The sequence below is a fragment of the Bombina bombina genome, unplaced genomic scaffold (genome assembly GCF_027579735.1).
Source record: "Bombina bombina isolate aBomBom1 unplaced genomic scaffold, aBomBom1.pri scaffold_1590, whole genome shotgun sequence".
NCBI classification, from domain to species: domain Eukaryota; kingdom Metazoa; phylum Chordata; class Amphibia; order Anura; family Bombinatoridae; genus Bombina; species Bombina bombina.
The window spans coordinates 12,349-32,789 of NW_026512017.1; the positions used below are offsets into that span (position 1 = coordinate 12,349).

Sequence of the window (20,441 nt, forward strand, 5' to 3'; positions counted from 1 at the left end):
CTTTGGGTGTGTCAGGGCAATTTGTGGGTGTTTCTGGGTGGTCTTTGGGTGTGTCAGGGCAATTTGTGGGTGTTTCTGGGTGGTCTTTGGGTGTGTCAGGGCAATTTGTGGGTGTTTCTGGGTGGTCTTTGGGTTTGTCAGGGCAATTTGTGGGTGTTTCTGGGTGTTTCATGGGTGGAGCTAAGGGAAATTCTGTGAAGAGGAGCATATGGCTGTCTCACAGGGGCAGAGCTCACAATCAGGGACAGCTGGGAGGTAAATGAGTTAGAGATATCATTAAAAGGACTTGAGAGTTATTGTAGGCTAAAGACTTTAGCAACAAGATACAAAGTCAGTCAGCAGTTAGAGGACAGTAACGGACAGTTTTGGGCTGCAGTTTTCAGGAAGGAAGATTTGGGTTATGAAGAAAGGATGGACATGTTGCAGTTATTTACATTGAATAGGAGACCTCTCATAGGGGATATTATTACTTTATACAAATATATACGGGGTCCATATAAGCAATTACTGGCGGACCTGTTTATCAGTAGGACTATACAAAGCACCAGGGGCCAATCACTGAGACTTGATGAACAGAGATTTCACCTACAGCAGCGTAACAATAAGAACATGGAACTCTACCTAGATTTAGTAAATTCAGTAGATGCTTTTAGAAGAACAGGACTAGATGCTAAGATGCTAGTTGGCTAAGCAGAGCATACACGGATATACCAGTTAGTCCTATCAGTATGTTGTTGATCCAAGGAGAAATGTGACTGACACTTTAAGGCACAATTAGAAATAGCTTCAATTTTTTTTTGCCTTCTTTTGACTCAACAGAAGTGACAGAAAGTGAAAATTTGTACTTGATGGATTTTGTTTTATTTATGCACCCGGTAAAGCACAAAACTTGTAATCTTGGTCTATGTAAATAAAGCTGTCGCTTGTTACTTTTGCTCAGAAATTTTGATGGACTGGGCAATTTGTCTTCTTATTTTACTTTAATACTACAATGTTCTGAATGCCTTTATTTGTTCAGACTAACAGGGCTCTTGAAAAAGGTGACCTTGGAGAAAGCCGTGCATCGTATCGCCTGCAGGTGATCAGAGCTCTGGTTCAGAGGTACATAGATACAGCCAGGAGGGAGTTTGAAGAGGGAAGACGTAAAGGTAAGTAATCAATAAGCCTGCCAAACCATACTGTCTTAAAATGCAGCTCTTCCAAGGTATTTAATCCAGGAGCAGTCAAACTTAGACAAATCAATACAACTGCAACACAAAATATAGTGGCAAATCCATACCTTACAGAAAAAACAAAGAACATTTGTAATTATAAGTATATACCTGTGCTGAAATGTTGGTGGCTAAATGTAGCCACCAATCAGCAAGCGCTGTCCAGAGGTCTGAACCAAAAATGGGCCGGCTCCTAAGATTTCATGCCTCCTTTTCAAATAAAGATACCAAAAGAACTAAGAAAATTAGATAATAGGAGTAAATTAGAAAGTTGTTTAAAGTTGCTGCTCTATCTGAATCATGAAAGAAAAACATTGGGTTTAGTGTCCCTTTAAGTATTAGTCCTTACTGCCTCTACTGTGATTATATCACACAAATAACCCATTCTATAAAGAAACTACATGGAATATAAAGAAAACCTACAAAAATAAACACAGAGGTAACACAATTAATGTCATTATATAAAATAGACAGATGCAGACATACAATATGCATAGACAGGTAACATATAAATCATTAGTGAGACTGTCAGCTTTGTATGTAGGGCTACATGAGCATGAGTACTACAGCATATATAGTAGTATAAATAATAAAACATGGTCATTATTATATAAATTGTGTTGTGTTTTTCTTCACCTCACCAGAGAGGTTGGAGTGAATTCTGCAGGACCCAGAACCCTGACCCTATAGATTTAGAGTTTTGTCGGTAACGACCCGCGTATCTAACGCTGGCTTTTTTCCCCCCCGCACCTTTTAAATACCGCTGGTATTTAGAGTTCACAGAAGGGCTGCGTTAGGCTCCAAAAAGGGAGCGTAGAGCATATTTACCGCCACTGCAACTCTCAATACCAGCGGTGCTTACGGACGCGGCCAGCTTCAAAAACGTGCTCGTGCACGATTCCCCCATAGGAAACAATGGGGCAGTTTGAGCTGAAAAAAAACCTAACCCCTGCAAAAAAGCAGTGTTCAGCTCCTAACGCAGCCCCATTGTTTCCTATGGGGAAACACTTCCTAAGTCTGCACCTAACACCCTAACACCCTAACATGTACCCCGAGTCTAAACACCCCTAACCTTACACTTATTAACCCCTAATCTGCTGCCCCCGCATGTGGGTGGTGGGTTGTAATGTTGGGGGGGGGTATTGTATGTTTTTTTTTTTACAGGCAAAAGAGCTGAATTCTTTGGGGCATGCCCCGCAAAGGGCCCTTTTAAGGGCTGGTAAGGTAAAAGAGCTTTTCTATTTAATTTTAGAATAGGGTAGGGCATTTTTTTATTTTGGGGGTCTTTGTTATTTTATTAGGGGGCTTAGAGTAGGTGTAATTAGCTTAAAATTGTTGTAATATTTTTCTAATGTTTGTAAATATTTTTTTATTTTTTGTAACTTAGTTCTTTTTTATTTTTTGTACTTTAGTTAGTTTATTTAATTGTATTTATTTGTAGGTATTTGTATTTAATTAATTTATTGATAGTGTAGTGTTAGATTTAATTGTAGATAATTGTAGGTATTTTATTTAATTAATTTATTGATAGTGTAGTGTTAGGTTTAATTGTAACTTAGGTTAGGATTTATTTTACAGGTTATTTTGTAATTATTTTAACTAGGTAGCTATTAAATAGTTATGAACTATTTAATAGCTATTGTACCTGGTTAAAATAATTACAAAGTTGCCTGTGAAATAAATATAAATCCTAAAATAGCTACAATATAATTATAATTTATATTGTAGCTATTTTAGGATTTATTTTACAGGTAAGTATTTAGCTTTAAATAGGAATAATTTATTTAATAAGAGTTCATTTATTTCATTAGATTTAAATTATATTTAATTTAGGGGGGTGTTAGGGTTAGGGTTAGACTTAGGTTTAGGGGTTAATAAATTTATTAGAGTAGCGATGAGGTCCGGTCGGCAGATTAGGGGTTAATACTTGAAGTTAGGTGTCGGTGATGTTAGGGAGGGCATATTAGGGGTTAATACTATTTATTGAGGCGGGAGTGAGGCGGATTAGGGGTTAATACATTTATTATAGTGGCGATGAGGTCTGGTCGGCAGATTAGGGGTTAATAATTGTAGGTAGGTGGAGGCGACGTTGGGGGCGGCAGATTAGGGGTTAATAAATATAATATAGGGGTCGGCGGTGTTAGGGGCAGCAGATTAGGGGTTCATAGGGATAACGTAGGTGGCGGCGGTGTGTGGTCGGCAGATTAGGGGTTAAAACATTTTAATAGAGTGGCGGCGATGTGGGGGGACCTCGGTTTAGGGGTACATAGGTAGTTTATGGGTGTTAGTGTACTTTAGAGCACAGTAGTTAAGAGCTTTATAAACCGGCGTTAGCCCAGAAAGCTCTTAACTCCTGACTTTTTTCGGCGGCTGGAGTTTTGTCGTTAGATTTCTAACGCTCACTTCAGCCAAGACTCTAAATTCCGGCGTTAGAAAGATCCCATTGAAAAGATAGGATACGCAAATGGCGTGGGGGGATCTGCGGTATGGAAAAGTCGCGGCTGGAAAGTGAGCGTTAGACCCTTTCCTGACTGACTCTAAATACCAGCGGTAGCCCAAAACCAGAGTTAGGAGCCTCTAACGCTGGTTTTGACGGCTAACGCCAAACTCTAAATCTAGCCGAATGAGTCCACGGATCATCTTAATTACTAATGGGATATTCACCTCCTGGTCAGCAGGAGGAGGCAAAGAGCACCACAGCAGAGCTGTTAAATAGCTCCGACCTTCCCTCCCACCCCAGTCATTCTCTTTGCCTACGTTAGTGATAGGAAGAGGTAAAGTGAGGTGTTAGTATAGATTCTTCAATCAAGATTTTATTGTTTTTAAAGTAGTGCAAGATTGTGCTGCTTTGTTCTAGGGTGTAACCGTAGTCCATATCAGTCTCTTCAGTAGAGCTTTGGTGGCTTTAGAGCAATGGGAACTTGTGGGACATAATTCTCACTGCACCTCCCATACATTGATGCTGCCCTAACCCCGATGGCTTAAGTAAGATTACTCAGGCTTTATCTTTATCCACAGGGCTATGTGAGGGAGAGGACCTCATAAAGCTGCTGAGCTGCCCTGCTGTCGGGCAGATTTCTTTTTTAAGACATGATGAGTCGACGGATCATCTTAATTACTAATGGGATATTCCCCTCCTGGTCAGCAGGAGGAGGCAAAGAGCACCACAGCAGAGCTGTTAAATAGCTCCTCCCTTCCCTTCCCACTCCAAGATTTTAAGGTAAGTGCTGACTTTGTTATTCTGGGGTCAAGGACATTAACTCAGAGGAAAGTGGGCACTTTAATTTAATTTAATCAGTTAAACATATAAGGCTCATTTGATAGGGGCTTTTATGTTTGGGACATCAAGCTCTCTTTATATGGAGGGTATTTGGACAGCAATCACTGCAGGCACTAGGGCTGGGAGTTAAGCTGGTTTTATTTTTTGCTAGGGTGATTAAATTTTCCTACGGCTTAAACAAGTAGATAAGCCGGTCGGGAGTTAAAATGCAGTAATGCCCACGATGGGCGGAGCTTCGAATTCCCATGCTTCCTGTATCTGCGCAATATTCAGTACATCTTCTGTGGTAGAGACGTCTGGAAAGCGTGTCACTAGAACCGCATGGTTTTCTATACTTGAGGCAGGCGGTTCTAGTGCTTTGTGCTCCGGTTTTGTTGTTGTTGTTGTCCCGGATCGATCCAGCTCCACAAAGGGCGATAGTGAAGTCCGGGTGGCAGGTAGGCGCCTCAGCAGAGTTGCTGAGGTGTAGGGGTGTCTCAATTTGAATTCATTTATCTTTATTAGTTTATGGCTACGTTTTTTTCACGTGCAGTAAAAAAGTTGCACTTTTAAATTTAAAGGAACAGTAACGTTTTTTGCATTCAAACTTTTTTGGGTAAAATTAAAGTTTTTATTGCATAATTATACTATTGTGACTCAGTATGGACCAAGGAGACTTGCAAAGTGTTACTTGCTCCTTGTGTTTTGATGCAAATGTGGAACTACCTATCCCTTTCTGTCCCTCATGTATTGAGAGGACTTTAAACTTTAGGGAAAAGATTTTTTCTGAGCAAAACTTTTCAAAGGCGGATGCTGTCCAAGAGTCTAATGACGAGGTTCAAGGTATGCCGCAGCTTTCTCCCCAAGCGTCCCAAAATTTACCGCCCGCACAAGCAGTGCCCTGCACTTCTGCTATAGCTCCTGCTGGAGTTACTTTAAAATACATTGCTCCTCTCATGTCTTCTACAATTTCTGATGCATTGTCTGCTTTCCCAATGTTGCAGGGCAAACGTAAGAGGAAAACCAGACATTCAGTAAGTTATGATGCAATTGTTGCAATTTTGGAGGTACCCTCCCAAGGCCATGAAGAGGAGGGTACTGCTGTTTCATCTAAGAGTGAAATCTCAGATTCATAAGGTTCATTGCCTCTGACGGACTTAGAGGTTGTAACTTTTAGGTTTAAGCTAGAACACCTCCGCCTGCTGCTCAGGGAGGTTTTGGTTACTTTAGACGACTGCAACTCCACGGTCATGGTTGCCCCTGCGAAGTCTAGTAAATTAGACAGATATTTTGAAGTTCCTTCTTACTCAGACGTATTTCCGGTTCCAAAGCGAGCTTTGGAGATCGTTACTAAGGAGTGGGAGAGCCCAGGCATTCCCTTTTCTCCCTCCTCTATTTTTAAGAAGATGTTTCCCATAGCTGACTCTTTCAAGGAGGCTTGGCAAACAGTTCCTAAGGTGGAAGGAGCTATTTCCACCTTAGCCAAGAGAACCACTATTCCCATAGAGGATAGTTGTGCTTTCAAAGATCCTATGGACAAGAAGTTAGAGGGTTTACTTAAAAAGATTTATGTTCACCATGTTCTGTTATTACAGCCTGCTGCATGCATTGCGACTGTCACTAGTGCAGCAGCATATTGGTTTGATACTTTGTCCGAGTCTCTCAGGACTGAGACTTCTTTGGAGGAGATCCAAGACAGGATAAAAGCTCTGAAGCTAGCTAATGATTTTATTACGGATGCTTCCCTTCAAATTATTAAACTGGCAGCTAAGAGTTCGGGTTTCTCTGTCCTAGCCCGCAGAGCCTTATGGTAAAAGCCCTGGTCCGTGGACGTGTCATCTAAGTCTAAGCTTCTAGCGATTCCTTACAAGTGGAAGACCTTGTTTGGACCTGGCCTGATGGAAATTATCTCTGATATTACGGGAGGTAAGGGTCATCTCCTTCCTCAGGATAAGAGAAACAAACAAATGGGACGACAGAGTAATTTTCGTTCCTTTTGAAATTTCAAGGGAATTTCTTCCTCTTCCTCCTGTAAGTAGGAGCAATCTAAGCCTACATGGAGATCCAACCAGTCTTGGATCAAAGGTAAACAATCCAAGAAGCCTGCTATTGAATCAAAAACAGCATGAAGGGCATGCCCCCGATCCGAGACCGGATCTGGTAGGGGGCAGACTTTCCTTCTTCGTTCAGGCTTGGGTTTGTGACGTTCAGGATCCCTGGCAATAGAAATAGTGTCTCAGGGATACAAATTGGAGTTCAAAATTTTTCCTCCCAGAGGCAGGTTTCTTCTTTCAAGATTATCTGCAGACCAGACAAAAAGAGAGGCGTTCTTAAATTGTGTAAGAGACCTCGCTGCCCTTGGAGTGATTGTTCCCGTCTCAGTACAGGAACAGGGTCAGGGTTTTTATTCCAATCTGTTTGTGGTTCCCAAAAAGGAGGGAACCTTCAGACCAATTTTAGATCTAAAGAGTCTAAACAAATTTCTCAGAGTTCCGTCCTTCAAGATGGAAACTATTCGTTCCATTCTTCCCTTAATCCAGGAGGGTCAGTTCATGACAACTGTGGATTTAAAGGATGCATACCTACATGTTCCTATTCACAGGGATCATCAAAAGTTCCTAAGATTTGCCTTTCAGGACAAACACTTCCAGTTTGTGGCTCTTCCTTTCGGCCTGGCCACTGCTCCCAGAATCTTCACAAAGATTCTGGGGTCTCTGTTGGCGGTACTTTGGTCAAGGGGCATAGAGGATGGCACCTTATCTGGACAACATTCGAGTCCAGGCGCCATCGTTTCAACTAGCAAGATCCCACAGTGACATAGTGTTATCTTTCCTGAGAACCCACGGGTGGAAGGTAAATTTGGGAAAGAGTTCCCTAGTCCCTTGTACAAGAGTCATTTTCTTGGGAACCGTTATAGACTCTATGTCCATGAAGATTTTTCTGACAGAAGTCAGGAAATCAAAGATTATAGATACTTGCCGAGTCCTTCAGTCCACTCCTCGGCCGTCAGTGACTCAGTGCATGGAGCTAATAGGACTGATGGTGGCGGCGATGGACATCATCCTGTTTGCTTGTTTCCATCTCAGACCTCTGCAGTTAAGCATGCTCAGGCAATGGAACGGAGATTATGCAGACTTGTCTCCTCAATTAACTCTGGATCAGGAGACAAGGGACTCTCTTCAATAGTGGTTGTCTCTGGATCATCTCTCCCAGGGAACCTGCTTTCGCAGACCATCTTGGGTGATTGTGACAACAGACGCCAGCCTTATGGGGTGGGGAGCAGTCTGGGGCTCCCTAAAGGCCCAGGGAGTTTGGACTCACTCAGAGTCTGTTCTCCCTATAAACATTCTGGAACTGAGAGCGATCTACAATGCTCTTCTGGCCTGGCCTCAGTTAGCCATGGCCCAGTTTATCAGGTTCCAGTCGGACAACATAACTTCAGTGGCTTACATCAATCATCAGGGAGGAACGAGGAGTTCCTTAGCTATGACGGAGGTATCCAAGATAATTCAGTGGGCGGAGACCCATTCTTGCTGTCTGTCGGCGATCCACATCCCAGGGGTGGACAATTGGGAGGCGGACTTCCTGAGCAGGCAGACTTTTCTTCCGGGGGGATTGGAACTCCATTCGGAAGTGTTCTCCGACCTGATTCTCAAGTGGGGTCACCCGGATCTGGATCTCATGGCATCCCGTCAGAATGCCAAGCTCCTGAGATACGGGTCGAGGTCCAGGTGGAACTGATAGATGCTCTGGCGGTTCCTTGGACATTCAGTCTAGCATACCTATTTCCTCTTTTTGCTCTTCTTCCTCGGGTAATTGCTCGAATCAAACAGGAGAGGGCTTCGGTGATCCTCATAGCACCGGCCTGGCTGCGTAGGATTTGGTATGCGGATTTGGTGGAGATGGCGTCTCTACCACCTTGGAGAAATCCGTTGAGGAAGGACCTTCTGATTCAGGGGCCCTTCCTTCATCCAAATCTAGTTTCTCTGAAGCTGACTGCTTGGAGATTGAACGCTTAATTTTATCCAAGCGGGGGTTTTCTGACTTGGTCATAGAGACCATGATTCAGGCTTGTAAGCCTGTAACTAGAAGGATTTACCATAAGATTTGGCGTAAATATCTCTATCCAAGGGCTACTCGTGGAGTAGAGTTAGGATTCCTAGAATTTTGTCTTTTCTCCAAGAAGGTTTGGAGAAAGGTTTATCGACCAGTTCCCTAAAGGGTCAAGTCTCAGCCTTATTTTTTTTGTTTTGTTACACAAACGTCTGGCGGATGTCCCAGATGTACAATCATTTTGTCAGGCCTTGGTCAGGATCAGGCCTTTGTTCAAACCAGTTACTCCTCCATGGAGTCTTAATTTAGTTATCAAAGTGCTTCAAGAGGTTCCGTTTGAGCCTATGCATTCCTTAGATATTAAGTTGTTAGCTTGGAAAGTTTTATTTCTTGTTGCCATTTCTTTGGCTCGTAGAGTGTCAGAGCTCTCAGCATTACAGTACGAATCTCCTTACCTTATTTTCCATTCAGATAAGGTAGTTTTACGTACTAAATTAGGATTTCTTCCTAAGGTTGTTTCTGATCGGAACATTAATCAGGAAATTGTTGTTCCTTCTTTGTGTCCTTATCCTTCTTCTCAGAAAGAACGACTTCTGCACAATTTAGACGTGGTCCGTGCTTTAAAATTTTACTTACAGGCGACTAAGGACTTTTCTCAGTCTTCTTCTTTGTTTGTGATTTTGTCAAGAAAATGCAAGGGACAGAAAGCTATGGCTACTTCTCTTTCTCTTTGGCTGAAGAGTATCATACGTTTTGCATATGAGACTGCTGGACAGCAGCCTCCCGAGAGGGTTACAGCTCATTCCACGAGAGTAGTTGCTTCCTCGTGGGCATTCAAAAATGAAGCGTCTGTGGAACAGATTTGCAAGGCTGCAACTTGGTCCTCTCTTCACACTTTTTCAAAGTTTTACAAATTTGACACTTTTGCCTCGGCTGAGGCCGCTTTTGGGAGAAAGGTTCTTCAAGCAGTGGTGCCTTTCCATTTAGGTTTCCTGTCTTGTCCCTCCCGTATCATCTGTGTACTCTAGCTTGGGTATTGGATCCCATTAGTAATTAAGATGATCCGTGGACTCATCGTGTCTTAAAAAAGAATAGAAAATTTATGCTTACCTGATAAATTTATTTCTTTTTTGACACGATAAGTCCACGGCTCGCCCTGCTCTTGTAAGACAGGTTTTGGATTATTGTAAACTTCAGACACCTCTGCACCTTGGCTTTTCCTTTCTCTTCCTAACTTCGGTTGAATGACTGGAGTGGGAGGGAAGGGAGGAGCTATTTAACAGCTCTGCTGTGGTGCTCTTTGCCTCCTCCTGCTGACCAGGAGGTGAATATCCCATTAGTAATTAAGATAATCCGTGGACTCATTGTGTCAAAAAAGAAATATATTTATCAGGTAAGCATACATTTTCTTTTTGTAGGTAGATCTTTTACAAAGCTGTGCTGGAATGTTGTTCTCTACTGTGCATTTATATAATAATGATGTTATGTCTCTGAGAGCACTGGATTAAATATGTAATAAATTCACTTGTAATTAGAGCACTATCTCTAACATGCCCTTTAAGTAAACATTCTACATGCAATAAATAAATAAAAGCTCTACTAATTGATGTTAAAGGGACAGTAAGCATCTTGACGTCCTATATTATAAAAGGCCAGGTATGTTTGTCTGACGCAGTCATGCGCAGTAGAGACTGCAGCGCGAGACAAACATACCTGGCCTTAACCCCTTAACAAACAGCACCGATGCTCTCTGCTGCAATCTCGCTAAAAGTAGGGAGATGAGCTATTTCTGCATTCCCCAAGAGTGGGGCAGTGCAGTAATAGTCCTGCAGAGGTACCAAAGCAGAGAGTGACACTCTGTGTCCCTCTTTGCATCGGGCAGTGGTGGTGCCAATCGTTGGTGGCGTGGGAGGGTTAGAAGGGAGGCAGGTGGGCGGCCCATCGCAGGAGGGGGGCAGGAGGGGCGGGAGCGGGTGGGACCTCTGCGGGGAGGTTCAGGTCAGTAGGAGTATGGGCTGATCATGTGTAAAATTGATATGTAAGGGAAATATTTAATAGACCGCACGGAGAAAGCCACTTTTGATGGACAGCTGTGGGGACGTAAGGAGGAGAACAAGCTCCAATGTGTGTATATCTCAGCAAACATAGCCAGAGTTTGACTATGGTCGTCCACTGTGTATAATTTGACAAATTACCTTCCTCCTTCTTACATCTCCACTGATGGCAAAGATTGCTTGAGATAGCTTCCGGACAAGGGATTTTCAAATTTCATTCAGAAAACTCCCTCAAGTTTTCATAAAATAACTTATTTAACCTTACTGATGCCAAGAGGGTTTCAACTTCATTCAGTTAAATTTGTGACTGTAAGGCACATAAATTCCTGTCTATAAAAAGAAATAAAAAAGTGTGTGTTTGTGTGCGTATGTATGTGTGTGTGTATATATATATATATATATATATATATATATATATATATGTATATATATATATATACAATATACATATAAGCACAGTATATAACAGAAGTGAGTACACTTCTGGGCAATATCACTTAAATATCAAACTATTCAAAATGGTATCACCTCTCAATAATTGTTTTATTTCTAAGTTGATAAGTACAGTATTTCCTATTATAAACAATCAAAAATACAGGCCCAAAGTAGAAACTTAATGCAACAAAAGTGAATACACCTGTGGTCACTGACACACAAGTTAGATCACTGAAACAAAATTGAGTACATCTATGATTTCCAATTAGCCTAATTGCATTAGCATAGTTACCAGAACAGTCTATTTTTTGACCAATGGGCTGTGTCTATCTGCAAGTCTGCATCATTTCTCCACATGGAAAAGAATTGCCAGAGGAATGGAAAAATCTGATTGTGAGACTTCGCAAAGATGGAAAAGGATACAGGAAGATTGGTGACCAACTAAAAATCAGTCAAAACACAGTTGCAGCAGTAATCAGGAGGTACAGTGCCAAAAATCAGGGCCGCAGTGGCTGTCCTCTTAAAATGACGCCACGGACAGTGCGCTACTTGCACAATCTAGCTCTGAAAAACATGCAAGTGCTTCAGATTTGCATCAAGGCAAGTGCTTCAGATTTGCATCAAGGCAAGTGTTTCAGATTTAGCTTAGGGATTATTGTTAGAAATTGGAGTTTCTGTGACAGCTCAGACAGTGCTAAGGACATTGCATAATGTCAACTTCTATGGACAGCATCCAAGAGAAAAAAACCTTGTTTGCTCTTTGGCATAAAACTGCAAGATTAAACTTTGCTAAACAACATGAAAAGCCTGATGATTACTGGGAACACATTAATTAGTAAGATGGCCAAGACCAAGATACAATTTTTCAGCTCAGATGGGGTGCAGCACGTTTGGTGTGAACCTGGTCAGGATTATCAACAGTGAATCAAGGAGGTGGGAGTGTGACGATATGGGGCAGCATCAGTGACGTGCGGTGAGCTCAGATGCTAGTGAGGCACTGGCTGTGATACCCCCAAGAAACACACACACACACATATATATATATATATATATATATATATATATCACCGTATTTACAAATTAAAGGGACATTATAGTTGATAAACAACATACTCTTTTTCTGTAGAGCATGCAGTATTAAGACTAGTGACCTGTACCTCCACGTGTTTAACCCTTGCATATGGGTTAAATACATAGTATAATTAGTGCTAGTTACACTGCTGAATCACGCTACTAGTGCTGATAATTGTATTAGTGTCAGTTTCCACTCAGGACCAGTGGTGTGTGAGGCCTGAGTGGTATTTCTATTATGTGTTTAACACCTTTGCAGAGGGGGGGGGCAAAGATATAGGGGTCCAGAGTCTTAAAATAGCATGCTTTAATGAATTAGAGTATGTAATTTTCTATTTTACTATCCTCACCTGTAGTTCCACCCCTGGCAGTGCCCCCACTAGACATTTTGGGGCCCCTTACTATACCATTGATTGGGCCCCCCCCCCAACCACAGAAATACACATATAAACACACAGAGACACTCACACAAACACAGACACACACACAGATACACTCTTATACACTCACACAAACACAAACACTCACACAGATACACTCTTATACACTCACAAACACACACACAGATACACTCTTATACACTCACACAAACACAGACGCACGCACACAAACACAGATACACACAAAGACACACTCACAGAAACACAGACACACACACAGATACACTCTTATACACTCACACACACAGATACACTCTTATACACTCACACAAACACAGACACACTCACACAAACACAGACACACACAGATACACTCTTATACACCGGTGAGGTCAGAGGTTAGTGAGCCAGGAATTTTTGGGCTCCACGTGATATATATAAAATTACATACAATTACATCATTTAGTTGTTAATCACATCATTTAGTGCAGTACAGTAGCTTTCATACCTACATCAAAGGTGTACAAAAAAAATCTCCATAGGCACCTAACTTTGATATTATAAAAAAAAGACTGCTCGAGAATAATTTATAAGTGCTAGCAAGAAACTTTTTTAAAATCTTCCTTACTTCCATGTTACTTTTTCTTTTTGTGTATTATAAAAATAATATATCAAGATATGCAGGGTTAAAAAAACTATAATTATTTTGTATTTTTTCTTGGTCTAACATAATCTTAGCAAACATACAAAGCATTGAGCTTTAGCAGGAGAGAGAGAAGAGAGGAGAGAGATAATGTAGTTTGTATTTTGGGAATGTTTACACTAACTAAAAAATGCTTCATTCAATGAATGAATATATATTTATATATGCAGCATGTTTTATTTACATAACAATTAGCACAACTATGAGTAGCAATGGCAAATAAATCACAATGAGTTATTAACTAAATAATTGATTTTAGGGCCACGCACCCAGTACCTTATTTTCCCCTGTAAAGTGACCATGTGCTGAACGAGAATGTCTTTGAAGTTTGAAGTGATGAGTCTGCAGTCCGGAGTCACTATTGGGAGAGGGACTGCATACTTAGCTCAGAGCTTCCAGAATAGCAGCGGAACCTCAGCTTGCCTTCTTCCTCAACCACCTGACACTGCCCGTGTGTTAAAAAAAAACAGAACACCGGAGTGGAGGGGGAGGGAGGGAGGGGGTTGCTGGAAGCTCTGATGTGACAGTTTGTTTTGAAAATCCTTCACAGAGCCAGCTCAGCTACTCACCTCTGCAGTGCATTATTTTGCCTCAGACAGAGAACTCCTTACTCCACTCCTCCTCACAGTGCACACTGAGTGTCCTCCTCACCGGCTCACACAAGACTCCACCTCTCTGTCGGATCTCTCAGTCTCCCGGCGCCCAGACCTTCTATCTATGACAAAAAAGAGAGCAGGGCGTTGATTGGCTGGGCTCCGGCAGAGGCTGCTTAAAAACATAGCCTCTATTGAGCGGTACTGGCCGCACTAACTAACTTCAACTAAGAGACTTAAGCCACTGGGTGGCAGTCTCTAGCGGGCCTTCTTTTCAATGCTCCTAAGACATCCATATTGCGCAAAGGAGGGGGAGCTGAACGGTTCACAGCCTCTCCTTCTTTGCGCAATATGGATGTGGAATCTTGCTATGCTGCTATAGTTAAGTTTATGTTTGCATGGTAGCGGTGGGGGGGGATGGGGGGGTACCTTGGGATAAAAAATATATATATAAAAACTTAAAAAATATTTTTTTATTTTTTTTAAACATTATGTAAAAAGTGTAATTACACACATAGGACAGGGGAGGCGCTGCTACATATATATATATTTATGTGTTAATATGTGTATATACAGATAAATATATCTGTATATACACATATTAACACATAAATGTATATGTATATAATCATATATACACAGATGAGTGAGAGTTCAAGGACTGAAAGGTAAGGTCTATGCAGGAACACACAGGAAACACTGTGCCGGCGCCTCTCCCGACACAAACCCAGACTTGCAGACCAGGCTGCCCATTCCAGGTATATAGTAAGCAAAAGACTTTCCTTATAGATTGCTCCCAGACCAGAAATAATCACTATTTAAGGCACAGCACAGACACATGAATCAAAGTAAAGCAAATTGATCATACCTCTATTTTGGCATGTTGGACAAACACTCGACAAATGTAAGTGGTGTGACTACCAGGAGAAACAGGTGTGTGGAGTGTGACGTCATCTGACGCGTTTCACGCCCTTCTGGCGCTTTGTCAAAGATATGGAGGTGTGTGTAGTGAGCATACTTTATGTGAAAGAAAACTCCTCCTTTTGTGATGTCATAGTAGCAAACTGTGTAATCAAAATAATTAGTACCTATATGTGATAAAGTGTATTAAAAAGTGTTGATGATTGTATATTTTAATTGAAATTTGTTACGTGTATTAATTTAAAGTGAGTCGCTATTTAAAAAAATTATTTTTATTTTTATTAAAAGATACTAACTTATGATACTATACGGCTCATACATATTTCTGACCAATAGCAAAGAACAAAAGAATTCCTATAGTTGCATTGTACTGTATTTGTTCTACTGAGATTTTACTACAATACTATTTTTTAGTCATTCTTGTGTTTTGTTAATATGTGTTTTGTTCTTTTGTTTCTAAAAGTTCTGATACTTTTATTTATATAGGCATTCAGAACCTTACGGTTTTCCGTTTGTCTGAAATCTTGTCAGTCTTCCTATTACCCCTCTGTCACTATTTAGAATTAGTATGTTGTGTGTATCTCTACTTTTTAAGAGTTTATCTTCTTACTTCGCAGGGGTTAACTAGATATATTAGAGCCGATAGTTCATATCAACACTAAAATATTACAATACTAAAATTTGTATACTTAGTGTGAATAAACAGTTTTTGAACTTTACACCTGATATTATAATTTGTCGATTTAGATAATTATATATCGTTCTTTGATAGTGAATCCATTTTGGCTTTTGTTTCACTACTTGGATATAGAAACCTGCATATTATTTATTAGAATAAATAATGATATTTTTTTATATTATTATTTTATATTTATTGGGGCTTTCAAGGCTTAGACACATAATAAAAATAGAGTAGGTGGGACCGGTATTTGGGGAGTAAACAAGTATTATTAAACTAGTTTGGTTCTGTTGTAATTATCCAAACTTTGATTTTTGGTTATTGTTTAATTTTTACATATTAATGCTTTAATTCCCTTGATACAAATCAAGATCCCATCTGGAGTTTATTCCTTTTGGCTCTTTGGTTGCTAGTTTAAATATCCACTTTGCCTCTCTATCCAATAGTTTCCTGAATCTATCTCCTCCTCTCTTATTTGCTGGAATAAAATCAATGGCTTGGAATTTAAAGGCTGTTTTGCTTTCTTCAATGGTTATTCTATGATTGGCATAGTGTTTAGCTACTGGTGTTTTAGGTGGATCCTTTTCTAATGATGTCAAATGCTCACGTATTCTATCCTTCAGAAAACGACTAGTACAGCCTGTGTATTGTTGCCTACAGATTTGGCAAGTTATTAAATACACCACATATTTCGAACAGCAATCTAGTCTGTATTTGATATTGTAGATGCTATTATTTGCTGATGATGTAAAAGTATTTGCAAGGTGACAGTGTTGACATACATTGCAAGGGTGCTTACCACACTTAAAAAAACCTTTTTTAGAAAGCCATGTTTCTTTGGACTTTATAGTAGAATTGTTGTAAACATATTGGACAACTTTACTTCCAATTGTTGGTGCTTTTCTGGATACAAATTTAACCCCATTACCTAGGCATTTGTCTATTTTTTCATCAAGTCTAAGAATTTTTAGATTGTTATTGACTATATTTTTGATCTGATTAAATTGTTTACTATATTGTGTGACACAAAGTATGGTGTCACTTTTCCAATTTTTGGATACTTTGGATGCCTCATCGGTTTTTTTAATTAGATCTTTTCTCTTAATTTTTGCTATTTCAGCTCTAGCTTTAGTGAGTTTGTTTCTATCGTATCCCCTATTGGTAAGCCTGTGAACTAGGTTTAATGAGTGATCTAGATAGTCACTATCATTGGTACATATCCTCCTAATTCTTTTTAGTTGTCCCTTAGGAATGGATTTAGTCGTGTGGGCTGGGTGACACGAATCAGCCCTCAAAATTGTGTTTCCTGAAATTTCTTTTCTATATAGTTCAGTAACTATTTTATGCTCTTCTACCTTTAGTTGGATATCTAAATAGGTTGCTTTATATTTGTCAGTTTGAAATGTGGAACTTAGGTTTAAATCATTAGTATTTAAGTACTTCACAAATTCTTTGCATTGTTCACTGTTCCCACGCCAGATAAATGTGCCGTAAATAGTGATTATTTCTGGTCTGGGAGCAATCTATAAGGAAAGTCTTTTGCTTACTATATAATCATATACATATATATTTACAGGGAACACACAGTTCCCATAGACTGCAATGTAAAGGCACTTTTCAGTGCCTTTTTTTCCCCTAACACTCCAACTTCAGACTCCAAAAACTGCCTAGTGCAATTGTTTTTTATTTTAAAAAAATGCTACATTTTTTAAAAAAATAAAAAAACTACAATGCCATATATTTTAAGGTAATTTGGGGCACTTTTAGAAAATTAACCAGAGATTGGATCTCTGGATAATTTTCTGAGCGCTAATTGCTACCGCGAGCTTGCAGTGGTAATAACCAGCCACTTGTAATCGCTGGTTAATTATCGAGTTCCCGCAAACTAGCAAATTTGTATATAAGCATATACATATATATTTACTGGGAACAAACAGTTCCCATAGACCGCAATGTAAAGGTACACCCCACCCCCACCAACTTTAGAATCCAAAAACTGCCTAGTGCAGTTTGTTTTTTATCTAAAAAAAAAGCTACATTTTTTTAAAATAAACTATAATGCCCTCTATTTTGGGGGCATTTTTGGCACTTTTAGAAAATGAACCAGAGATCTGATCTCTGGTTAATTTTCTGATAGCTAATTTCTACCGCAAGCTCGTGGGTAGCAATAACAAGCCACTTGTATTAGCTGGTTAATTATTGCGAGCCCACAAACGGGCAAATTTGCCCATTTGCAGGTGCGTGATAATTTATCACTCCACTTGTAATCTAGCCCATAATGTTTAGTTATGTGCAATTAAACAACAAAATTGCAATATATTTTAATTTTTTTTTGGTGTCCCCTTTTCAAGTGCACTTGCTGATGTATCAAGGCTACCCCTACTACATAGTTGTCCCTAACTGACTTTATTGGATAGCAGCTGAAAAACAATGCACTTTATACTAACATAATGACAGTGGCTAGTATTGTTGTCTGCTGACTAAAGCCCGGATTGGCTCCTCCAAATAAGGCAAATGGTGGCTAGAGTTTGGCTGTTGATAAACAATTGCAGTAAAAATAATGTTAATTTGTTTTAAAAACATTAAGATGTAAGAAATGACTTGTTATTACAAGCTGTTTACGGCCCTTTTTACTCTGTAAGAATTGCTGTGTCATTATTCCTGCAGATTTGGGGAACAGGATCACAGAGTTAAACAAGAATGTTATTCGCCTGCAGTCGGAGGTGAAGAATATGAGACGCTCACTCTGTGACAACAAGGCACCTGTCAGCCCCAGTGATAATGGGAATGTGCTGAGTCATTACATCATGAAAGTCAAGAACAGCTTCCAGAACTTTGACCAGGAATCCATCAGCTCAGGAAAGGAATCATCAGAGGTGACAATTCATCAAGACAATATGGTCAGTGTGCCTGAGGAGGACTGCCCACCATACCCTGAGGAAGTGTTGTACACTAGTGTTGTGCGACAGGATGCTGACCAGGAGTAAATGTAAGAGAGATCAAGTTAAATAGATCCAGCTCTTTACAGACCAGGATAACTACTCATGGAGTAAAGACTGCAAATTAAATGTGCCTTATTTGCTGAAAATATATTAGCAGCTATATTATTGCAATTACTTCATATAGCACCAGCTGTCTGTATGAGATATAGATACAAACTAACTATTGTGTATAGTTATCAACAAAATATAGAGTGTTAGAAAGGGTTACTCTGATACAGTAAAACATGAATGTAAAAGTGCTGAAAATCATGTATGCAGCTTCTCAGTGTAAACAGAAATGTTCCACCTTTTTAATTTAAAAACCTTTCTCTCTAATGTTTGCACACTGTTACCCGCCTAGGAAAGTAATGGTAACTAGGGACGCTCTAGTATACTTACTAAATGCAGGAAACTGTTTAAATATATAGGACTAGATTACAAGTGGAGCACAAAAATGTTAGTGAGAGACTGGAAATGTGTTGAGAGATTATTTCATTTCTGATGGAATCAATTTTGTTGGTGAAGTAGTTGGCACAATCTTGAGCTGAGAGAGATTTGATAATAGGAGGTGGGAGTGGATGGAGAAGGTTATTGAAAGTGGAGAACAGATGTTTTTCGTTTGAAGAAAGAGTAGAGATAAGACTAAATAAGTAATCCTGTTTAGAGAGGTTAAGGGCAGAATAATAGGAGTTCAAGATGAACTTGTAGTGAAGAAAGTAAGCAAAAAAACGGGATTTTCTTCAATAGGTAGTATACCAAGGGTTGAGGATTAGCGCGTGATTTGCGAGCTATGGTAGAAGGGCCCAAATTGTCAAAGACTGATGTAAGAGTGAAGTTGTAGTGATAGATAGATTGGTCAGGGCAGGAAAAGGAGGAGATGGAAGTAGTACAGGTTTTAGAGAGTTTGAAAGATACTGCTGATTTAGCGACTTAATGCTTCTGTGGAGTTTGGTGTGTGGGTTAGATAAAGGGGGAGTAATAGGAAAATCTATGATGTGTTAAATGAGGAGATGATGGTAAGAAAGAGGAAAATGGGAATTTGCGAAGATTGAGAGAGTGTATTGATAGCTGAAAAACAGATCAAGGCAGTGTCCATCTTTGTGAGAGGGACAGTCGGTCCATTGTGACAGACTGTAAGAGAAAGTGAGCTGGAGAAATGTTTTGCTCCAGGGGCAGTAGGATTATCAACAGGGGGGGGGGGGTGTTAAAAACCCCAGAATGAGGGCAGAGATGTCAGAGAAGAGGAAATAAGGTAACCAGCCAACAAAATGATCAATAAATAGTTGGCTGTATATAACCACAACATGTTAAAAACACTTTTAATACTTTATTTCAGTATGTATTATATGTGTTTTGTTATACATTTATTCTAGTCCTAGTACTTCAGGTCTCAAGTTGCGCTAACTTTTTGAGCCCTGTTATGTGTTTTTGTAATATGAGCAATGTTTAGTGCGGCTGCACTATACATTGAAAGTATAGGGCGTGCTAAAGAGACGTCAGCCGCACTAAACATTCTTTGACAATTCTGTTTTACCATTGACTTGCAATACCAAATAGTGTGCTATTCTGAAGGCAGACCCTTGATATCCTGCGCTATCAATAGTGCACCACTTGTAACCTGGGCGGAGACCGGGAAGTACCTGACAGAATCATATGTATAATAAACAACTCTTCCCTGCTGCACATGCTTCTGTTGATATTTTTATGTTTCTGTCACTTTATATTTTTTCCCCTCCCTTTAAGAAAACTGAGTTGGGCTGACTAAGGCGAGATAGTTGAGGAAAAAGACAATACATGTGTCATGTACAAGTCAGGGGGATTATTAAGGGATAAGGATTTCTGGTACATTGTAACAAGTTTATGGAACTTATAAAATGTAGTAGATGTAATAATAATTGGTTTAATAGATGTCACCTGTAAAAAGGAACCCAATAAGTATATTTATATGACAGTACTAAGCCCTTTACCCAAACTGTGTGATAATTAAATATCTCAAAAAGAGCAGAGAAGATAGGAAGTAAAGTACCCAGATGTGTGTTAGGGTGATTAGGTAATAATTAATAATAACGTATGAAATTTTGTAAAAAAAAAAAATTAAAAT

At 39.8% G+C, this 20,441-nt stretch overlaps 1 protein-coding gene across 1 annotated transcript; it reads left to right on the top strand.

Moving 5' to 3' along the window:
• Positions 1-1,018: 1,018 nt before the first annotated feature.
• LOC128644093 (short transient receptor potential channel 2 homolog) lies at positions 1,019-19,511 on the top strand (the record flags this gene model as incomplete). Its single annotated transcript, XM_053696812.1, has 2 exons — positions 1,019-1,148; positions 18,027-19,511. Coding segments are annotated over 2 exons (450 nt in total), but the record flags the coding sequence as incomplete, so codon positions are not given.
• Positions 19,512-20,441: the final 930 nt, after the last annotated feature.